The 20,411-nt window shown below is 53.3% G+C and overlaps 9 protein-coding genes across 9 annotated transcripts; 6 read left to right on the forward strand and 3 right to left on the reverse strand.

The window, feature by feature from the left end:
* Window positions 1-941: 941 nt before the first annotated feature.
* Window positions 942-2,177, reverse strand: N7482_008467 (BAG family molecular chaperone regulator; the record flags this gene model as incomplete). Its single annotated transcript, XM_056690591.1, has 1 exon — window positions 942-2,177. One exon carries the CDS (start codon window positions 2,175-2,177, stop codon window positions 942-944), a length of 1,236 nt encoding a protein of 411 aa, XP_056540356.1.
* Window positions 2,178-3,153: 976 nt separating this feature from the next.
* Window positions 3,154-4,951, reverse strand: N7482_008468 (lanthionine synthetase C family protein; the record flags this gene model as incomplete). Its single annotated transcript, XM_056690592.1, has 4 exons — window positions 3,154-3,947; window positions 4,009-4,022; window positions 4,087-4,660; window positions 4,765-4,951. The coding sequence occupies 4 exons, from the start codon at window positions 4,949-4,951 to the stop codon at window positions 3,154-3,156; spliced, it is 1,569 nt and encodes a 522-aa protein (XP_056540357.1).
* Window positions 4,952-5,662: 711 nt separating this feature from the next.
* N7482_008469 (putative histone acetyltransferase Spt10) lies at window positions 5,663-7,316 on the forward strand (the record flags this gene model as incomplete). Its single annotated transcript, XM_056690593.1, has 2 exons — window positions 5,663-6,163; window positions 6,231-7,316. The coding sequence occupies 2 exons, from the start codon at window positions 5,663-5,665 to the stop codon at window positions 7,314-7,316; spliced, it is 1,587 nt and encodes a 528-aa protein (XP_056540358.1).
* A 473-nt stretch (window positions 7,317-7,789) lies between these two features.
* N7482_008470 (chaperonin-containing T-complex subunit CCT7) lies at window positions 7,790-9,837 on the forward strand (the record flags this gene model as incomplete). Its single annotated transcript, XM_056690594.1, has 6 exons — window positions 7,790-7,835; window positions 7,915-8,081; window positions 8,159-8,495; window positions 8,558-8,930; window positions 8,997-9,658; window positions 9,734-9,837. 6 exons carry the CDS (start codon window positions 7,790-7,792, stop codon window positions 9,835-9,837), a joined length of 1,689 nt encoding a protein of 562 aa, XP_056540359.1.
* A 1,505-nt stretch (window positions 9,838-11,342) lies between these two features.
* On the forward strand, window positions 11,343-12,804 carry N7482_008471 (caspase family protein; the record flags this gene model as incomplete). Its single annotated transcript, XM_056690595.1, has 3 exons — window positions 11,343-11,559; window positions 11,715-12,080; window positions 12,143-12,804. The coding sequence occupies 3 exons, from the start codon at window positions 11,343-11,345 to the stop codon at window positions 12,802-12,804; spliced, it is 1,245 nt and encodes a 414-aa protein (XP_056540360.1).
* Window positions 12,805-14,166: 1,362 nt separating this feature from the next.
* Window positions 14,167-15,387, forward strand: N7482_008472 (uncharacterized protein; the record flags this gene model as incomplete). The annotated part of the gene is made up of 2 exons (XM_056690596.1): window positions 14,167-14,405; window positions 14,466-15,387. The coding sequence occupies 2 exons, from the start codon at window positions 14,167-14,169 to the stop codon at window positions 15,385-15,387; spliced, it is 1,161 nt and encodes a 386-aa protein (XP_056540361.1).
* A 426-nt stretch (window positions 15,388-15,813) lies between these two features.
* Window positions 15,814-17,844, forward strand: N7482_008473 (CBS domain-containing protein; the record flags this gene model as incomplete). Its single annotated transcript, XM_056690597.1, is given in 6 exon segments — window positions 15,814-16,365; window positions 16,425-16,897; window positions 16,961-17,078; window positions 17,127-17,285; window positions 17,357-17,589; window positions 17,601-17,844. 6 exon segments carry the CDS (start codon window positions 15,814-15,816, stop codon window positions 17,842-17,844), a joined length of 1,779 nt encoding a protein of 592 aa, XP_056540362.1.
* Window positions 17,845-18,612: 768 nt separating this feature from the next.
* Window positions 18,613-18,855, reverse strand: N7482_008474 (uncharacterized protein; the record flags this gene model as incomplete). The annotated part of the gene is made up of 1 exon (XM_056690598.1): window positions 18,613-18,855. One exon carries the CDS (start codon window positions 18,853-18,855, stop codon window positions 18,613-18,615), a length of 243 nt encoding a protein of 80 aa, XP_056540363.1.
* A 360-nt stretch (window positions 18,856-19,215) lies between these two features.
* N7482_008475 (uncharacterized protein) lies at window positions 19,216-19,835 on the forward strand (the record flags this gene model as incomplete). Its single annotated transcript, XM_056690599.1, has 2 exons — window positions 19,216-19,535; window positions 19,655-19,835. The coding sequence occupies 2 exons, from the start codon at window positions 19,216-19,218 to the stop codon at window positions 19,833-19,835; spliced, it is 501 nt and encodes a 166-aa protein (XP_056540364.1).
* Between the last annotated feature and the right edge of the window lie 576 nt (window positions 19,836-20,411).

Here is a 20,411-nt window from a genome sequence, read left to right on the forward strand (position 1 = left end):
AGTTGGTAGTCACAGAACCAGAGCCAGATCCAGCGCCAGGACCAGGACCAAAACCTTCAAAGAGGACGAGGGGACAAAGGCGATCTCAGGGAGGAGGAAAAGGAAGCTGGGGCACCGTTCGAACTAACCACTGGGTCACTAACGTGTCCGTCGACCCCGAACTGGGAATAGCACGGCCGACTTGGAACTAGACCGCAACTTTGCTTTTCTGGACTTTGCGCCCATCAATTATGGAGCCAGTGACGGTTCTTTACCGTCGTATCTATGCATTGAAGACGCCCTCCCGAGACTATTTACTATTTACCAACTTACGCTAATCGGGGGCGCTGGGCACTTTGAGAGCCTCGAGACGCTGCCTCTTGCGAAAATTGTTGCGGGACGGGCCTTGGACCGTGCACCGAATTAGGGTCGAGGGCCGACCCCTGAACCATGAAGATGCCGCCGCGATCCCACTAGACAATTGAAGCGCTTTGTTTCTTTGTACACTTGGCCCCGGCCCCGGCGGTTCGTCCACCCCTCCACTTGGATACGATAGATGAGGGGTGCGGCACCGGACTGACCGTCTGGCAGGTCCGCGGCCTGAGCGGTGGACTGCTCAGAAGACGCCGATCCCCAGATGCAACGACGCAAAGATGCAAAGATGCGAAGATGCCAATGAATCCGTAACGAGGCCGTAGCCCGAGCCGTAGCCGACGCCAAAGCCAATTGACACACCCGATAGATCACAAATGTGATCCCAAGGCTGCGGGCCCAATGCATGTGCAAGGCTGACAAGATCCCAGCGAATGTATGTGTGGATCGATAGTCGATAGTCTATGTGTAAGAGAATTCTATTTCCCCGCGAGTTCAGGGCCCGAAGGGTCAACGGGCCAAAAGAAAAGAAAAGAAAAGTATACATGGACTCCCGCCAGCGCGGGATGGCACATCGGGCGTGCATCTTATTATTTCTCGATCTGATCCAGGCGGTTTAATGAGGCCTGAGCTTCCCTAATGAGGGCCTTGCGCGCATTGCGGACCGTCTCATTTCCGTCTGGTTCGATCCCATCCGCCTTCAACATCACTTGCGCCAAGATCATCTCGCTCAACTTGCGGTACTCGAACTCGCGCTTCTTTGGGTCGGTCGGCGGGTCCGCCAAGTATTCGTCGCAGAGGGGGATCAGCTCCTGCTGAAGGTATGCGGCCAGAGCATTCACCCGTTCCAAGGGCGTCTTGAAGTTCTGCAAGCTAGGGGCCGGGGACGGGGACGGAGCCGCTGAACGGCCCGCTGACGTTGGCCGCGGTGGTGCCAGAGAGGGTGATGTGCCCGGCAATTCCGCTGGAGGCCTCCCTTGGCCCTTTTTGCCTCCTTTCTTGTTTTTCTTCTTGCTGCTCTTCTTCTTGCTTGGGGGGTTCGCCGGTCCAGGTACGCCATCGTCACCGTCGAGACGAGAAGAGGAGGAGCCAGGCCGAAGGACCGTAGCATCGTTAGCTGGGGCACTGTCGTAATCGGAGAGATCGCTGGGCGTGTTGGCTCCGGCTTCAGACACGACACAGAGCACTTGGGAATGCTGCTTCAGCCCTTCGGCTTTGCATGTCCGGGCATCATCCTTCAGCAGGTTTCCCTTGTACAGGAGCCGAACTTGGTTCGGGTGACTAGCCCCCATCTTTGCAGCAGCTGTATGGCGAAGGTCCCCCACCGTCAGCAGACCATCGTCGATGGCGTATGCGCGGAAGTGGAGGGGGTAGATGGTCCCACGGTGTTTGAGACAAATGATATCCGGCTCGTTTTCATCAGGGGTGGCTTCATACTGGGCACCATAACGAGCAGGATGAGAGGGCGGGTCAACGATATATTCCGGGGTGATATAGCTGTAGTCGTCATCGCGGACCTGCGGGGCAGCCGCGTAGTTTGGCGAGCGGCCCCAGAGGTTGTTAAACGGGTTTCTCCAACTCATTGCGATCACAGTGAGGAGACCGATTAGAAGAGCCGCACCGAGGGCGGCAGTCTGTTCGTCGACGTCAAATGGCAGCGCCTGCGCGACCGATCGGAAGGACGTGGCCGAATATGTCAGATACGGGTCCAGTCGAGGGCGGAGGGAATGCAGGAACACGGGCAGGTGGTCGCTAACGTGGTCCAGGTAGAGTGCACACTTCTCGCCCAAGGTGGACTGAGCGAGGGGTGAGGGCAGGAGAGTCATGGATCGCTGGAGGGGCGGCAGGACCGAAAAGGTGGTGAAGTCATGCCCCCAAGCTGCGCCGAAGTAGGCAGACAAGGCGGAGAGCCCGTTTTTTTTGCCAGTTGCATTGTGTGCTCTCAGCACCAGAAGTCGCTGCCTGGCAGGTTGCCATTGCGAGGGCGTATCTCTTCTAGATCCAAAGCCTACTGTCTAGGTCCATGTCAACATTCCAAGTGAGGGGAACCGACAGGTACCCGGTGCTACCTCAAGGCTGCCTGTCGGTGGCAAGCAACAAACTTATTAGGCAGGCATTGTATGGAGCGATCGGTTTCTCCCTTAATTATAAAGCCAAAGTTTCTGCTCATTCTTCATCAAAGCCTTCGTGGTCTAGTTGGTTATGACGTCGGTCTCATAGAGATCATATGACATCTCTGCACAAACAGAGTTGCAATCCGAAGGTCTCCAGTTCGAACCTGGACGAGGGCATTCTTTTTTACTCCGGTGCAAATCAATATTATTACGTTTTGGCTCACAAATCTATATTGGCGAAATTTTTAATGTATCCATCATTTTGCTGTGCAAGTGCAGGTTCGCATAATACCTAGGGTTTTATTGCTTAGACTTTTGTTTGGCTGTAATGCCTTGACTCCGAATTCCATGATGGGGTAGATGAATATATATATCAGCACAGGTATCTCTGGATCCGGCCTAATCCCAACATCATCTAGATTCAATCCACGATCCATTGTAAGTTAAGAACCATCTAGTTCATTTCTATCTCCTAGGTTGACCATAAACCCAACGGCGCGTTGTTGAGAAATGCAAAAGACGCACACCACGGAACAAACCCCTCTGTTCCTTGCAGAGAAGGGCCTCAGCCCCGGGCGCCCGTAACGAAGATCACTCGCTGCACCTAAAAAACTAAAACACCGAGAATCAGGACTGCATATAGTAAATGGATGCCTATTGGAAGGGCTGCCTACCTACAAGCCAATACTTAGAGCAGACCGCCAGCCCCATTCCCACCAACCAGCGGGAAGCCCAATTGGCAGCGCATCGCTCTCTGAAACATACCATGACCATCCACGCTAGCCCCCTCCTCGCTCAAATCCACCTTGCGCAATCTCGCCTGGATGACCGCGCAAGTCTCAGCCCACGCACAAACGTTACCCGCAAGTCCCTCAAACAACGAGTAAGGATCATCAGGAGTCCGATAATCCTTATCAGAAGTGGCAGGCGAGCTGTTGTAAGGACGCGTCTCAAACGAATGCAGCATGAATGCCAGCGCCCTCGACAAAAAGAAGTCTGGCGTCAGTTGCCGGCTCAGATTTCCGTCTGGCTGTATCGATTCCAGAGTACGTTGGAAGTACTCGCGCCGAGCTTCATCGATGTGTGTCGAGTGGTACTCAAAAGCATTGTGGAGCATCAGCCAGGGCCATGCATTACCGGAAATGCCATGGCACAGGCTGCCGCCCTTGGAGAGGATACCCTCCTCCCAGGTGCGACAGGTTGCCTGGTATATAGCTTGATCCCACGTGGGGTGCCAGTAGTCCCGAGTCAACTGCTCATTTTGCAATGCCGTTCCCAAAAGGATGAGGATACCCGGGCTTCCGTGGCAGAACTGGACGAGCTCAGAGGGTCGTTTGGAGGGAAATGGGGGAAGAGTCATTGGAAGGTGGCCATTGTTGGCCACGGAAAATTTGCAGAGAGCAGTGATGGTCTCCCCAATCTCTGGCATGTAACCAGCTAGTTCCTCAGATCTGCACGAGAGTAGAATGGGAAGAATTCCAGCTGTAAAATTAAAACGCCGTCAGAGTGTCGAAGTTTCATCGTGCTGCATTCGATTACTCACTGATTCCGTGAGCGCTGTCGATCCGATTTGCGTTAGTCTGGTCGCTTCAGATGTATGACTAGAGAATGGCCAACTCACGTGCCGAAGCAATAGTAGCCTTCCATCCAGGCATACATCAATGGATGTGCGTCCTTATCTCCATGTTCTTGAATATAACATTTTGAACATTCTCGACCAGCATCAATGATACTGCAGATCAGCTGAGGAACCATTGCAAAGACCGGAGCGAGTGCTTTCTCAGACTCTTCACTGAATCGATGTGCGCGGACGTTCAAAAGAGCCCATAGCAGTCCTGCACGGCCGTACAACATCTCATCTCCTCCCATTTTGCGGTCGTCATGGAGCACAATAGGCCCGTTTTTCAGCGCCAAGTTTACAGCATCGTGAAGGCAGATGATATCCTCCTGCGGCAGACTGGGCCTAGCATCCAATTCCCAGTTGGTCTCCGCCACAGCCGAGAGAATGTGCAAAGTTACGGCAGCTAAGGGCGAAAATGACCCCCCTGGAGATAGTCGCGACGGGCGCAGAGGGATGTCTGGCAAGCCTGACGGAATTCGTTGGAGGGCATACTGCCGGAAATTCAAAGAGGCAGCTTTTTCCCTGGCTAGAACCGAGGACTGGTAATCGAGGCGTAAGAATGCAAGGGCAACGCCTGCAACGACAGATTAGATTCACCCCACATCAAGCGCTTCAGCACTTTTAAATGGAAGCATGCAAGGTAATTTTCATGGGAAATCGAGATATGTATATTCGTACCTGGAAAATGCTTGAACATTCCACCGACACTCCACTTATCGGGGATAGGCTCGTTTGCATGAATAATTTCTGCTCCATTGTAAACAGCGGCGCGAAGCTCCCGGAGAGAGTCAATAAGCGTCGCCGGATTGATTGGGAGCGGAGTAAGAGTGTTTTCATAGTACTGCGGGCGTTCAGGTTCAGCCATCTTGCAGGTTGATACTGGCACTGTGCGTCACCCCAATTTGTGAAATGGCGTGCTCAAGTGATGCGTTTAGAAGATTCAGGTACATAGCAAGGGAATAAATATAGCCATGCCCCGCAACAAGGCACTGGTCTCGCGGGAGCGGTCAGGCAGCAGTTACTCCGTCATATTTTCCAATATGGTTCCGGTCTGCAATGCACTAGCGCCAAATTGAAGCTGGCTAGCAATTGTTGGTGTCGAACGGAGCTCCACCCGATGGCCGGGAGGAGACACGTCGAACCTAAGAGGCAGGCATGCAGAGTCCAGGTGGGGTCAATCGACGATCTCTCAGATAGAAAGGGAAGTTTGGCGCCTGAAAGTGCAGGCAGAATATGAGATGTCTGACCTCAGGGGACAAGTCATTGTGATGAGTCAGCGGGGACCACGGCTTCTGCAACTTGCGTTGCAGCCATTCCGGACTCGAGAATACTCACGCGGTCCTCGAAGTGCGATCAACGAGATTCTAGAAGCAGTGCAGAATGTCAGTGACCAAGACCCCTGTTGCGTCCCCAGCGACTCGCTTGGCTGGGGGTTGCGCTTGCGATAGCCATGGCGCTCCCCCTGGTGCCTTCAATCCCCTGGCGCCCCTTTCCCGGTTCCAAAAATGTGATGAGAGAGTCCCCGACTAATATGGCAATAGTCCCGTGATCAGCGCTGCCGGGCTACTATACCAAGATGTCTGAAGTCCACGGTGATGCTGAGCCCGTTCCAACGGGCCCTGAGCAGCTGGAATATCCCCTGGCGCTGGCTCCTCGACAAGTAACTTTGCGGGACCGGGTGACTGTGGCAACGCTGATGCCGTTCGCCTCAGCGGACGATGTGCCCCGATCGCTCCTCACGTATCTCTCCGACCAATTCAACAAAGAAATTGAAAAGGGAGATACCTATGCCATGACGGAGCCTATACCGCTGGCCCAATTTGGACGATATTGGTTCTCTAATTTCGGCGTGGTTATGCTGCTCGGCGACATCCAGAGTGTTGAGCAGACACACTCCATGGACCGAGCTGGAGCCAACTGGATGAAGATCTGCCTGGGTGGTTTCCATATTCGACCCAATTACCCTGGTCGTAGTAGCCATGTTTGTAACGGCACCTTTATTGTCACGGACGCTGCTCGAAACAAGGGTGTAGGTAGGTTGATGGGCGAAGCATACCTTGAGTGGGCTCCCCGCCTAGTGAGTACCTTGCCATACTTTCTTCGCACTCATGCTCGCATCATTTCTAACGCTGGGAATATTACAGGGCTACACCTATGCTGTCTTCAACTTGGTCTATGAAACCAATGTTGCTTCCTGTCGTCTATGGGATTCTTTAGGCTTCAAGCGGATCGGAAGAGTTCCCGGCGGAGGCCAGCTCAAATCGCAACCAGGAGAATTCGTTGATGCAATCATCTACGGCCGTGGCCTCAGTTTAGATGGCGAGGATTCGGTATCACAAGACCGCTTTGAGAAGATTCGATATTATCTGAAGCACTCTAAATACCCCCGGGGAGCAGATCGAGCCGAGAAGAGTCGGCTTCGCAGTGCGGCTACTCATTATAAGCTAATTGGCGGAGACAATGGCGAACCCGAGAAACTGATGCTAAAGGACAAAGAGGTTGTGTCTGATCCACAGCAGCAATATGAAATTGCCAGAGAAGTCCACCTGAAACAACATGCGGGAATTAACAAGACCACTGCTGCAATTGCGGTCAAGTATCACTGGGTGCGGATCAAGGAGACCGTGAACAGAGTGATTCGAGATTGCCCACAGTGCAAGGAGACTCTCAAAGCGCCTCCAATACCTGGTACCAGGGATGATGACAAGTCGACTTCAGTCGAGGCACCCGACTTGGAAGAAGAAGACACGATGGACCACGATGAAACCGAGACGTCTGATGCTCCCACCAATGTACCGACCGAAATTCCGCAGGCCATGGACGAAGCACCCGACCAGCCCCCCAGCCACAATCCGTTTATCAATCCTCCCGGGTCTGCAAATGTCCCCACAGCCGTTCATTCCATGGCCAGCTTCAACCCAATGCCTCTGGACCCTCAGATCATGCAGCTGCAACAACAGCTGCGGCGCTACCAACAGCAGAACGCCATGGCTGGCGCATTTGCTCCGGGCCCTCACAATATGAACATGTCCAACTTTGATGACGCCATGCGTTACCACACCGCGAGCAATGCCTACCAGATGATGGTGGACGATGGCTCTGATCCCTTCCGACAAGAGGTGCTTGGGTTGATGAACCCATCGTCACACCAGGACTTACAGCATGATGCCGAGTTGCTCGCTAAATATGAGTATGGCAGCCCATCGGACGGGAATTATGACTTTACCTGAGCCGGTTTTATTTCTTTGTAACTTTTTGGGCATTTCTTTTCTATGTACTCTGGCGGGTTTCGGATCTAACTGTTCCTATACTGAGACGGATGTACTCGTGGCAAGTCAGACATGGCTGTCAAAGCTGGATCTTTGCATGCTGTGGTTTTTCTTGGTTGCTTCATACCTGTCATCCTACCAATACGAACAATCTTCCTAATTTATTTGACAATTATCCAATAGAATTCTGCACGGTAAAATAGGGGAAACCGTAGTTTAGTATAGGCGTACTAGTGCATAGTGCGGTGGCCGTCTGGTCACCGCCTTGGGGCTGTCGGGGGGTTCTGAGGGGGGAATGGAAGCTCTGGGAAATTTTGGCCGTCGAAGATCAGCGAAACCCCTCCGACTCCCCCGTATCGACCTGGACCAAATCCATTTCCTTTGAAATTTCATCCTCTTTTCCAAGCGGTCTCGGTCCTCGCTTCGATTACACCATGGCCTTCGCCGGCCAGACACCCACGATTGTCGTGCTGAAGGAGGGTCCGTGTGCTTCGCTTCCCCCGGGCAGTTTGGTGGGATGCATCGAGTCATGCTAACCATTGTCGCTTTGAATATACAGGCACCGACGCTTCCCAGGGCAAGGGTCAGATCATTTCCAACATCAACGCATGTATTGCCGTGCAGTCGACAGTCAAGAGCACCCTGGGCCCCTACGGTGGTGACCTCCTGCTTGTTGACAGCAATGGCAAGCAGACCATTACCAACGATGGAGCAACCGTGATGAAGGTACGGAAAATTCTTTTTGACAGGAGGTCGAATGACTATGCCGAACCCTGGTTATTGACGTATGACTTGGCCGACAGCTTCTCGATATTGTGCACCCCGCCGCCCGCATCCTTACGGACATCGCCCGATCCCAAGACGCCGAAGTCGGTGATGGAACAACCTCCGTGGTTGTCCTGGCCGGCGAGATTCTCAAGGAGGTACGCGACCTTGTTGAGCAAGGTGTGAGCTCGCAGACCATTATCAAGGGTCTCCGGAGAGCTAGCGCCATGGCGGTCAACAAGGTCAAAGAGATTGCGGTGGACATGATCGAGTCCGCAGAGAACGAGGACAAGAAAATCGTGACCCTCCGGCGGCTAGCAGGAACCGCCATGAACAGCAAGCTCATCAAGCGGAATTCGGAATTCTTTACGAAGAGTGAGTGTTCCGCCCCCCAGTAGCTTCTTTGGATTGGTGGCTGACAGCGATGTGATTTGTAGTGGTTGTGGACGCGGTGCTTTCCCTGGACCAAGATGATCTGAACGAGAAGTTGATTGGTGTGAAGAAGGTGACCGGCGGTGGTCTCCAGGATTCCCTTTTCGTCAACGGTGTCGCTTTCAAGAAGACCTTCTCTTACGCTGGTTTTGAGCAGCAACCCAAGTTCTTCACGGACCCCAAGATTGTGTGTCTGAACGTCGAGCTAGAGTTGAAGAGCGAGAAGGATAATGCGGAGGTTCGCGTGGAGCAAGTCTCCGAGTACCAGGCCATCGTCGATGCGGAGTGGCAGATCATCTATAACAAGCTGGAGGCCATCCACAAGACTGGCGCCAAGGTTGTGCTCAGCAAGCTGCCCATTGGTGACCTTGCTACCCAGTGCGTATCCTCAAAGATCGCCTTTATTTCATGTGCTTGTTGCTGACAATAATCTTTTCAATATAGGTACTTTGCGGACCGGGACATCTTCTGTGCTGGCCGTGTTGCTTCTGATGATATGGACCGAGTCTGTCAGGCCACCGGTGCCGCAACCCAGTCGACTTGCAGTGACATCCAGGAGCGCCACCTCGGTACCTGCGGCGCATTCGAGGAGCGCCAGATTGGCGGAGAGCGCTTCAACATCTTCTCCGAATGCCCCGCTGCTAAGACTTGCACTCTGGTGCTGCGTGGTGGTGCTGAGCAGTTCATTGCCGAGGTGGAGCGGAGTCTTCACGACGCTATCATGATTGTCAAGCGCGCTCTGCGCAACACCACCATTGTCGCTGGTGGTGGTGCTACCGAGATGGAGCTGTCCAGCTACCTGCATGGCTTTGCTGACCGCAATGTCCCGCACAAGCAGCAGGCTGTGGTCAAGGCCTTCGCCAAGGCCTTGGAGGTTATCCCCCGCCAGCTTTGCGATAACGCTGGCTTCGACGCCACCGATATCCTCAACCGGTTGCGTGTGGAGCACCGCAAGGGCAATGTCTGGGCTGGCGTGGACTTCGACAATGAGGGTGTCCGTGACAACATGGTTGCTTTTGTGTGGGAACCCACCTTGGTCAAGGTCAATGCCATCCAGGCCGCCGTGGAGGCCGCCTGCTTGATCCTGAGTGTGGATGAGACGATCAGTAAGTGATCTATCGATCATGTCCCTGTTCCCCCGCCCTGTGTCGTACCTGACTAACGAACCCTTTCCCCAACAGAGAACGAGGAGTCTGCCCAGCCTGGCGCTCCCTCGCGCGGTCTTCCGCCGGGTGCAAGCCAGCGGGCCCTCCGGGGCCGTGGCCGTGGAATGCCTCGTCGCTGATAGACGACTTAATGCCACGAGAAGATGACGGTCCATGAGGCACCTACCCTGGGAACAGAATAAGGAAAAACGAGGATTGGAGAGTTTCTAATGAACCGAAATCCGGTAAAAAAGGAAGCAACCGGTGGGCCTGTACTCCGGTGTTGATTGAACTATGGGGAAGAGGACTGCGCGATATGAAGAAGAAGAAGGGAGCCATAGAAGAGAGCAGTGTGGTAGACATACTCATATTCAGGCTTTGACATAGTCTCCTGCAGTACATACTCAGTTATAGGACCTCTTTGCTTGCCAGAACGTATCGTTGCTTCTGCTAGAATCCCGATCGGTTGAATGCGGGCGATAGATTTGATGGATCGGCAGCCCACCACGAGGGTCCATCAATTAAGGCTTTTTGTGAGTCACGCACTACTGGGAGCTTCTTGCGCATATCAGATGGCTTTCTCTACGACCAGAAGCCCTTCCTGTTGGCGGCACCCACTGACCCACGGTCTCCTACCTGCCACGATCGGGATTATGGAATTTTTAGACCCATCGAGGCGCACATTCGGTGTAGGACGTGCTACTAGGATGTGATCTGTGCCTTGGGAGGCAAGCCTTTTTTGTGTAACCGCGAATGGCCCAAGCATAGAAAGTAACTACATCAATGCAGTGCGCGCTGTACTCACAAAACAATTCCAAAAACCCGCCCGGTCCCGGATCCACAGATACAGGAGGAGCATGCGCCTCATAGCCTCGGAGCGCCCACCTGAAAGCCCACGGCCCAATCCTCGCTCGTTCTTGCTCGGCGGGTCGTGGGCTTTGGGGCTGCAGGGGTGGCCTCTCGGGGCCGCCGATGGCCAAAGAACTGCATGTCAGATATAAAGTCAGACGGCACGAACCAGGCTTTGCTCTTCTACCTTTCCCCCTTTTGCATCCCAAAATATCGCAAATCAGCGCCAGAACAGCCTTATAGGGTTCAGATCGTCATCTACAGTAGTTGGGCTTTTGTAAGTGGCAAAGTTTCCGTGGTTGATCAGCGTATCCGGCCCGCGATAGAGTGACATTATCTCACTGGTCTTCGTTCCTGCATTGATTGTCTGCTTTTTCTGGGGGGTTGAGGGGGGTTTGATTATCGATATATCGTTCACTCCGACTTGCTTCATTATCCTTCGCGTTCGCGTTGCTGTGCTGCTGGTGGCTTGGCGGACCTCTCCGTACCTCCGATCTGTTTTGCTGCGAATCGCCCTTCTCCACATCCAAGCACCATCTTCCATCCCAACCTCCTCGTGCTTCTTGCACTTCTCTTTGACAACCCCCCCCACACGCGTGGAAGTCCCCGTTTCTGAGTGGTTTCCCTCAGTCATGTCTTATTACCCGCCGTATCAAGGCGCCCCGGGGTACCCCCCGCCTCAACCATCTTACCCCCCGCAGCAGCAGTACCCGTACGCGCTTCGATTTGTCCCTTTTTTCATCTACACTCGTTCGGGCCAGAGAGCTAACGAAAGCCTTGTTGGCATCGCAGAGGGATGCATCACCACCAACAGTCCTATGGCGGTTATCCCGGCCAGTCCTACCAACAGCAGGCGCCGCCGCCGCAACAGTCCAACCCGTACGGATACAGCCATTCACCGCAACCGCCGCAACAGCCCTACGGATCGCCCGCGCCGCCGCACGGTTATAATGTACGTGGCATGATGTACTCCCTTCGTGATATTCTGGCGGAATCACTGACAGCTGTCGCCCGTATTTAGCAAGGACCTCCGCCTGGATACCAACAGCCGCCCAGTGGTCAGCCCATGTACCAAGGTCAAGGTGGACGCCAACCAGGTTCGCGAACCACCCTGTCGCTTTTGCCTCGAAGGTTCTTTCTTGACATATACTAATACCTCCATATATAGGGAATTATGGCCACCAATCCGGCGGAGGTCCGCAAGCTCCTCCCACCGCTCCAGTCTCGTTCGGTCACGGCGCCCCGCAGGGGTATAACTTCCAGTACTCGCGCTGCACTGGTAAGCGGAAGGCGTTACTGGTTGGAATTAACTACTTCGGCCAGAAGGGTCAGCTTCGGGGATGCATCAACGACGTCAAGAACATGTCGACCTACCTAAACCAGAACTTCGGCTATGCTCGCGAAGACATGGTCCTCCTCACCGATGATCAGCAGAATCCCATGAGCCAACCGACTAAGGCCAATATCCTGCGTGCTATGCACTGGTTGGTCAAGGATGCGCAGCCTAACGATTCGCTGTTCTTCCACTATTCTGGTGAGTTTGGTTGGTGGGCAACGGGCATCATGTGGGTTCAGACTAACCGAACAATTCACCAGGTCATGGTGGCCAGACACCAGATCTCAACGGCGACGAGGATGATGGATACGACGAAGTGATCTATCCCGTAGACTTCCGGGTTGCCGGCCACATTGTTGATGATGAGATGCACCGGATCATGGTCCAGACCCTGCGCCCTGGAGTTCGTCTGACTGCCATTTTCGATTCGTGCCACTCCGGCTCCGCCCTGGATCTTCCATACATCTACTCCACGTCTGGTGTGCTCAAGGAGCCCAACCTGGCCAAGGAGGCCGGCCAGGGTCTTCTGGGCGTAGTGTCGGCGTACGCGCGGGGCGACATGGGTGGCATGATGTCCACCGCCATGGGCTTCCTCAAGAAGGCCACCAAGGGCGACGATGTGTACGAGCGCAACAAGCAGACCAAGACCAGCCCGGCGGACGTCATCATGTGGTCTGGCAGCAAGGACGACCAGACCAGTCAGGACGCCCAGATCGCCGGCCAGGCCACCGGCGCCATGTCGTGGGCCTTTATCGCTGCCCTGCGGAAGAACCCCCAGCAAAGTTATGTCCAGTTGCTGAACAGCATCCGTGACGAGCTTGCGTCCAAATATTCCCAAAAGCCGCAGCTGAGCTGCAGTCACCCTCTAGGTCAGTCCAAGCCTTTCTTGTTTTTTGTCAGTTCCGCGAAAATGCATAGCTGACCCTGCGTGACAGATACGAACCTCCTTTATGTGATGTAAAATCGCTGCTGGAAGCGAATGCCCCCAGAGCGAAGGCTACCGGGCCATTCCTTTCTGGGATCCGGAATAAGTTTGCCTTTTCCTCCCTTTTTGCTTGTAACGAATTGCTTCCCCTGTATGTACTTTCATTTTAAGGTGTTCGTGTATCGCTTCCGGGTTTGGAAAAACCCGGTGCACGAACCGTGATTTATTTTTATGAACTTTTTGTTATCGTTTTTATGATCTGCTATCCGTAATATACTTCTGGCCGATATACGATCTCTAGATGACGCCGGGCAGTGGTCGTTGTGACATCAATTGTAGACCAACATATTACCATGCCTTTTGAGGTTTGCCGATGCTAATTTTAACTCAATTGAAGTTCCTTTCGAAGCAAAGAAGAAATAACACAGATTTGAGCTGCAGAAATCGGTCCAAGCAAGTATGAAGAAGTGCCCCATTTGCAGAAACTCAGCTGATGGCCGGCGATGAATGCCCTCAATTGCCGGAGAATAACCTCATCGATAATGGAAAGGGATATGTTGTCAACCACGGGGGCATCGTCTCGCTCTCTGGTCTCTCAGCCTCGGTGGGAAGCGTGCTGCTGCTCCCAAAAGTGATTCGAAAATTGGTGTTCTTGTTGCGTTTCTAGACACCGACTAGACGTATCACCTTTGGGGAAACCGGAAACCGGAAATGGGAATACGGGATAGCTAGGCTCGTGTTTTTGAGATCGATGATGAGGTGAACGCTGACGAGAGACCAGTGGATTTTATCTACAGGCGTTTGGGTTGGCATGAAGTTTCGCGAGTGCATCTAGGTGACAATGTTAACCAGCTTTACCCAGTAATGGGGAGAAGTCTGCATCAATCTTAAGATAATCCAATATTTGAAATGTGGAATGCTTCAATATTGGAGTTTAAGCGTAGGGTCGGGTATAATTGCCTAATATAGGTAAAGTATTGCATGGCCGGCTTTTTGTTACGCTCATATCGCGGGCTTTTTCTTCATATATTTTTTAGAACATTTTTTGAATGTGCCACAGAGCTGGTTTATACTTTCAGCTTTCAATCGCCGGATGGCTTTCCTTTTTGGTATTTATATATGGCTGAACATGCTGCCAATTGACATTAGGTCACGTGCGACACTGCACATTTCCCGATCGGGAACATTTGATGCTTGTGAACGCGTCTATCGACGCGTCTACTGCGCGATGCCAATAACCCCGAGCTGAGATGAGAGACAGCCATAATATGGCCATGAACCATTTACCATGAATTGCTTTGGTTGTGTACAAAAGCCAACTTTGATCACCATCGTTCTCACACCAGGCCTCTCTCCACCATGTCAATTATTTTCGAATCACCATCGGCTCAGCACGACTTTTCCAGAGGGCCACACTGGTACCATGAAAGCCCGTTTCTGCCGCTTGGCGGAAATGAAGAGAAGAAAGCCGGTGCCTCATCCCTGAAGGACACGGCAACCCGATGCCTCTTTATGGACCAATCAGCAGTAAAGCCCGAGCTATTTGAAAATATTCCTTGGATGATTGCGAGAGAGCTCTGGGAATATTTGTCCCGAAGGTAGGCATTTGCTATCAAACTCGACTGCTCCTTTGGTTTCATAGCTGATCACACCTGTAGGGATAAAAACACGCTGTACATGTGGAAGATCTTTACGGCGAGATACCCACAGGACTTTCCCCGGCTTAGCCCGTTCTATTCCCTGAAGACCGACTTTCCCAAAAGCCCCCTAAAGGGGTACTTGGATATCATGAAATGCGATGCATGCCACTGGCGCGCCGTCTTGTCTCTTTCTACCGTCCATGCCACCGTGACTGACCTCGTTGATATCAGCAACCAGAAAAACTTGGTGGCCCTCGAAATCAACAGAAATATGCGGGCTCCGAAGATATCTTCCGACATGGGCATTGAAAATGGGGCAGAATTGGAAGATGGAATTGTGCGCAGTTGGCTCGAAGTTGCACAGGCTACAGGAACATTACAGAACCTACAAGTTCTGAGAATCCATGAGCAGCACAACCTTACGCATCAGGTTTTCTGGATGCTGGAGCAACTACCACGCCTAAAGCTTGTCGTTGTGTATTGCTGTCGCAAGTTTACGCAAGAGTTTGGTCAGCCCACGGCCAGGACCAAACATGGAGTTCAAGTGGCAGGATGGAATGCTCAAAGACTCGATTGGATCTCAGATGGTCCGCAAAAAGGAGACGCATTGAAACGACTGGGATCACTTTTAGATGTCTACAAGGATGTCCTGACTTCTGAAGACATTGATTCGAAGTCAACGCCCCCCATATTAGGTTCAGCCATCCCAATTATGGAGTTTGATCTCAGCGGTCTTGATTGCGATGACACTGGTACAATGGAGAGGCGAGCACGATACGCAGCAGAGTCTATCTTCTTCTTTACTCGGGCACCTCAACGGAATGCCACAAAAAGAGCACAGCCAGAGGAACACCAGCCTCGGAGTGGTAGCAAGCGGATACTGAAGGAACGAGGGAGGAGGGATATGGGAGATGTACTGGGTGATTTACTCGGAATGTGATTTTGTAGGATGCCAGTGAAGATATCACCTTAGTTGAAGCCGTTCTAACACTTCGTAACTTTTCGAAAATGCAAGACAATGTCCAATATAGCTGACGACTTGTCCTATACTTCATGGTAATAAACGTACCAGATCCGTCTGTGTGGGTTATAATCAAATTTACGATATGCTAGTATTGGATAAATACGAAAGGCAAACTAAGCGGCACTCCTATTGATGTGCAGTGGGAGGCAGTGGGCTTTCAGCTTCATGTCCCGCTCTGAGATTTGAAAACCGAGGAAGCCGTGGGTGAGTCCCGATGATACTACAAAATCCACTACGTCTGTTTCTTCACCCTCTTCTTTTGTTTTCTTTCCTGGCGTTTGATATCTGCCGACTTGGATATGTCTTAGGATGTCTTGGCACATATACTGACATAAGCAAATGATGTCAGGAATCCAGCGGCTGCTGATTGGTGCAAGCCCGCCCAACCCCCGCGTCACCTGCTCCCTTGACTCTCAACTGCTTCGCACGCTGCTCGCTGTTTGGCTCAATTTCTTGTCAGACCGGACAGTTCGGACAGGATCGGAAATGGCAGACCGCCAGCTAACCCGCGAAGGCTCCGACACTTCCCTCAACGCCTCTGCCAATCCCAGCGACAACTCTGGCGCGCCGGCGCCCCCGCGATCCAGCACCGATCCCCCTTCCTCGCGGAGCCAGACCCAGCTCCGCGTTTCACATATGCCTCCTGCCAATCATCAACATCGCCAGAGCCTGAGCGAGACGCTGCGTGGGCCGCCGGGCTCGCCTCGGTCTCGGCGACAACCCTCTCTCACGCAGTCCGCTATCCAGAGCCTGATCGATAACCCCCCACCGCCGAAGAATGTTGATTCCGCGTTTGTTGGACGGGACTGGCGAGAGATCTCCATTGGGGAGCTGGTTAGTCCGGAGGACCTGCAGTTTGTCGAGATGGACACGGGCATTGAAGAGGCAACCAATGTGGGTTTTTTTGGCGCGGTACTTTTTTAACGAGTCGTTTTGAAACTGACGCAACTTAGGTGCTGATTGATTCCGGTGCCCCGGTCCTTCTCATCCGCGACAGTCCTCAACACAATTATGCCGTTGCTACATTTGACTACTCCGATCTCAACACATATCTTCTCCTGGCAGCGGGGTTGACCTCCCCGCCAGAAGGTTACCGCACTTCGTATGATGAGCTTGCCAAGAAAGCTCGAGATGGAGAGAAGATCCCCCTCAAGGATGTCAAGAGCTTGGGCATGGAGAAAGAGCCGCTAGTTACGTTACCGGCGTCTGCAAATGTTCTCACAGCGGTTGAGACCTTCGGTGGTGGTATCCATCGCGTTGTCGTCACCAAGGAGTCCAATGACCGGGAAGTGGTTGGTATTTTCAGTCAGTTCCGACTGGTGAAGTTCCTTTGGGAGAATGGGCGAAGCTTCCCTGCGATCGAGCAGCTCTACCCGCAGGCACTCAACAATTTGCGGATCGGATCACACGACGTGATCTCCATCAAGTGGGTTCTCTAAAAGATATCCTTGCTGCCTCGAAATAGCTCTGACCATTGATATACTTCCAGCGGTGATGCACCCCTCAGCGAAGCTTTGCAAGTGATGAATACCGAGGGTATATCCTCGCTTGTTGTGGTCGACAATCACTTGAACGTGATTGGCAATATCTCTACAACCGATGTTAAGGTAGGCTGACCTCCTTGTTTCGAAGGACCATTGGCTAATCTTCTTTAGCTCTTAACACGGTCTTCATCGCTGCCGCTTCTTCAAAATACCTGCACGCACTTCATTTCGGTGATCTTGTCTACACGCGGGTTGATCGAAGGGAAAGACTCGTTCCCCGTCTTCCATGTGAATCCTACCTCGACACTGGCCCACACAGTTGCTAAGCTGGTGGCGACGCGATCACATCGGTGAGCTCGCTTTCCAGAAGAGAAAGATGAAGAGAAAACTGACTCGGCTAGACTTTGGGTGACCGACCCGATGTCTCCATCTTCGTCAGGGCCCCCAACTCCCTCTCACTCCAGTGCGCATATTCCCCTGGCTACACCGCCGGTGACCTCCGCAACGACTGGATCGCACAACGCACTCTCCCCGCCCCCTTCGCCTCTTCCTCCGCCGACAACCCCCCCCTCTGCAGCCTCCCAGCCAGGCGACACCCTATCTCCCAACCTTATACACAACCTCATTCCCACCTGTCTCATCAAGTGGAGCTACCCCGCCACTCGCGCCTTCAATCCCTGCCTCAGCGTTGCCAGGCGCCCGCTTGTCTGGGCGTCTGGTTGGCGTTGTTAGCTTGACTGATGTCTTGAATCTGCACGCTCGTGCCAGTGGCCTTAGTCCCGCAGATCCGGCCGAATCCCGACGCCGACGCCGCAGCAGCTCTTCCAGCATGAGCGTCCGCCGTAGCGGTGAGATTGGCCGAGAACTGTTTAGTCGGGGCGGTGTCTAGGGTTGGCGGCATCTCTCGAGGGGGAGAGGGAAATTGGAATTGGATGAAATCCATTACCAATTCTGGAACCCTCAATGCCACGACGAGACATACTCTTTCCGTATTCTAGTCTGGGTAATACCATGGACCTTGTTCATTTCTTATTGCACATGGGTTCCTTTTCTTGTGCAGCACAATCGCAGTCTGATCGTCGTCACTGCTTGGCGTCTCCCCTGCCCTGATTTTCCCGGCGTTTTGTCCACGGGTGCTTTTCGGGAGGCCTGTTTTTGTTTTTCGTTGATCAAAGTTGGGGCCGAGGCTAGCCCCCATTTCTCACCCCTATCACTACTCTATGCAGAGTCCTTCTCCACTATGGATAGCATCTCTTCGTTTCTGGTTTCTACATGCATCCGCGAATTTGTCAAGGGGCAAAGTCCCACCTTGGGCGTTGGAACAGCCTCGTCCATAAACACAGAAAGCAGAACAATGGAAGCGACTCGGCGTTTGGCCGAGTCGATCTACTATCTATAGCATTTCCCGATCTGGGAATTCCTGGACCATGGCTAACCCACTTGCCTAGACGTGGACTGGGACCTCTGGGACTCTCCGCACCCGTGTAATCAGGCCCCTCGTGGCAAGTCCGACCTCTGTCGTGCTGGGTCGGACATAGTATTGGCCTCGGGCTCAACGGATTTTGGAGATAGCCTTGGGTGTCGAAAGAACGAGACCTCGGCCCCGATCGCGCCTATGAGCATACGGACTGTTGTTGGCTCTGGTTCCTGTGGGGGCCTAGGCCAGCGCCCTCTTTGGCAGTCTCCCTCCGCCCGATTTCGCTGTGATGTCAATTGCCTTGCCTTCGCGCATGCCCCCCATCCCTCCCACACCAGATTCCGGATTTCCTTTCTGCCGTGCCCACCGGTCTTCCTCTTCTCCGTTATCTTGGTTGTCCATTGCCGTTGCGGGCATGGGCTGCAAGATGTGTAAACCGGATGGGTTCTCGCGCGGATTGGCAGATATGATCTGGGAGTTCATCGTTGGTACCTGTCTCCCGGCCTTTTAGTGTACTACATTGGGAAGTTGTAGTGTAGTCATATTACGGGAGAGATCGACTATGACCTGGCTACGGCGCAATGCTGCATGGTGTGCATAGTGTGCCGCGAAGGCGCTGTATAGATTAGTATGAGCTGATAAAAAAATTCCGTTCAGGGTCTACCCTTTCATCTACAGTCTCAGAGTACATACTCCATCGAGCAACGTTTCGCGAGACCCTTTTGATAGCCTATCAATTAGTCCCGCCTCAGACCCTTGGCAAGGCCTGGGGCGCTAAGGCCCAACCTCAGCCACTATTTGGAATCTGGAGAAAGGACCCCCAAGCGACATCCTAAATGACCCATGCAATCCCTGGATCAATCCGCAATGGGTGGCCAGTCTAGCCCGGTCTTTTCGCTATGTTCCGCCATCTTCGGCTGGGACGACCCAAGCTTGGGCACTGCTGAAGATAGGCCCACCCTCTCCCCTCGCCGTGTGATGAAACTGCTGATTGGCCGGGTTCTTTATGCGGAGGGCTCAGCCTTGCCCCCGGTTTTGGGGCGTTGGTCAGGTCCGAATGATGGACTTGTGTACGGGTTCTCATTTGGTGGATATATCGACAAATGGTGGCTGGGCTTCCGGTCTACGCGCGAAGGTTACTGGGAGGATCTCACGTCGACCGAGTAGGAAGGAGGAAAGCGTATAGAAAGACGTATCGAGTAGGGCTATACGGCAGCACGCGATGGGGGGGTCTAGAATGGCAAGCCAGATAGGGGAATGATATCGGCTATGCATGGTCTAGCCCGACAGGTCTCGAGCCTCGAAAGAAGCGAGAACAAGGTAGCGGATGGCTGCAGCATGCAGCTGCACAGGCCGATTTCAACGGGTTTCAACGGGTTGCACGGTTTCAATGGTTTCCACTCGCTATAGCAGCGCAGCGATATCAGGATATCAGCGAGAAACCCAGTCTAGGCCCGCGTTGACTCTCAGGCCACCCACTATCCGGCCCAAATCTCACGCCATCCTGACGCGCAACTACCATGATTTCTAATTGCTCAGTCAGATCGTAGACATCCGGCAAGCAAGGTACCAACCCTCGCCTCCTCCGCTTCTCTAGCTATACCATGCGTGGCTCCGATCCCCCGTCCCCGAGGGAGCCACGGGAACCCCGGAAAAGGCATCCGCACGATGCCAATCACCCGCCCGCATGCATGCACGGGGTTGCCGATTGCAGCTGGCCATCACTGGGTCTGCTCCACCGCGACCCGCCAAACGCCCGTCTGATCTTCGGCTTATCGGCCTATCGGGTGGCGGCCACGAGCGAGCGACGTTGAAGAGCCGTGGGTACGCAGGGCCGCGCTAGGCCCGATGCGGATGGACGGTCCGTGCGGAAGCTGCAACCTTAACCCCGCAATTTGCATGGTTCTTTAGTTCATGCAGGTAGTTCTAGTCCTAGTTGGAGGCGGAATTTATTTGCGGTGCTGGAGGAACTTCACTTAGTCCTCCCCATTTTGACTTGTTTCGTACCTCTTCTTTCTGCACACCATAGTCTGTTCCTC

The sequence above is a fragment of the Penicillium canariense genome, assembly GCF_028826845.1.
Source record: "Penicillium canariense strain IBT 26290 chromosome Unknown utg000006l_segment0_segment0, whole genome shotgun sequence".
NCBI classification, from domain to species: domain Eukaryota; kingdom Fungi; phylum Ascomycota; class Eurotiomycetes; order Eurotiales; family Aspergillaceae; genus Penicillium; species Penicillium canariense.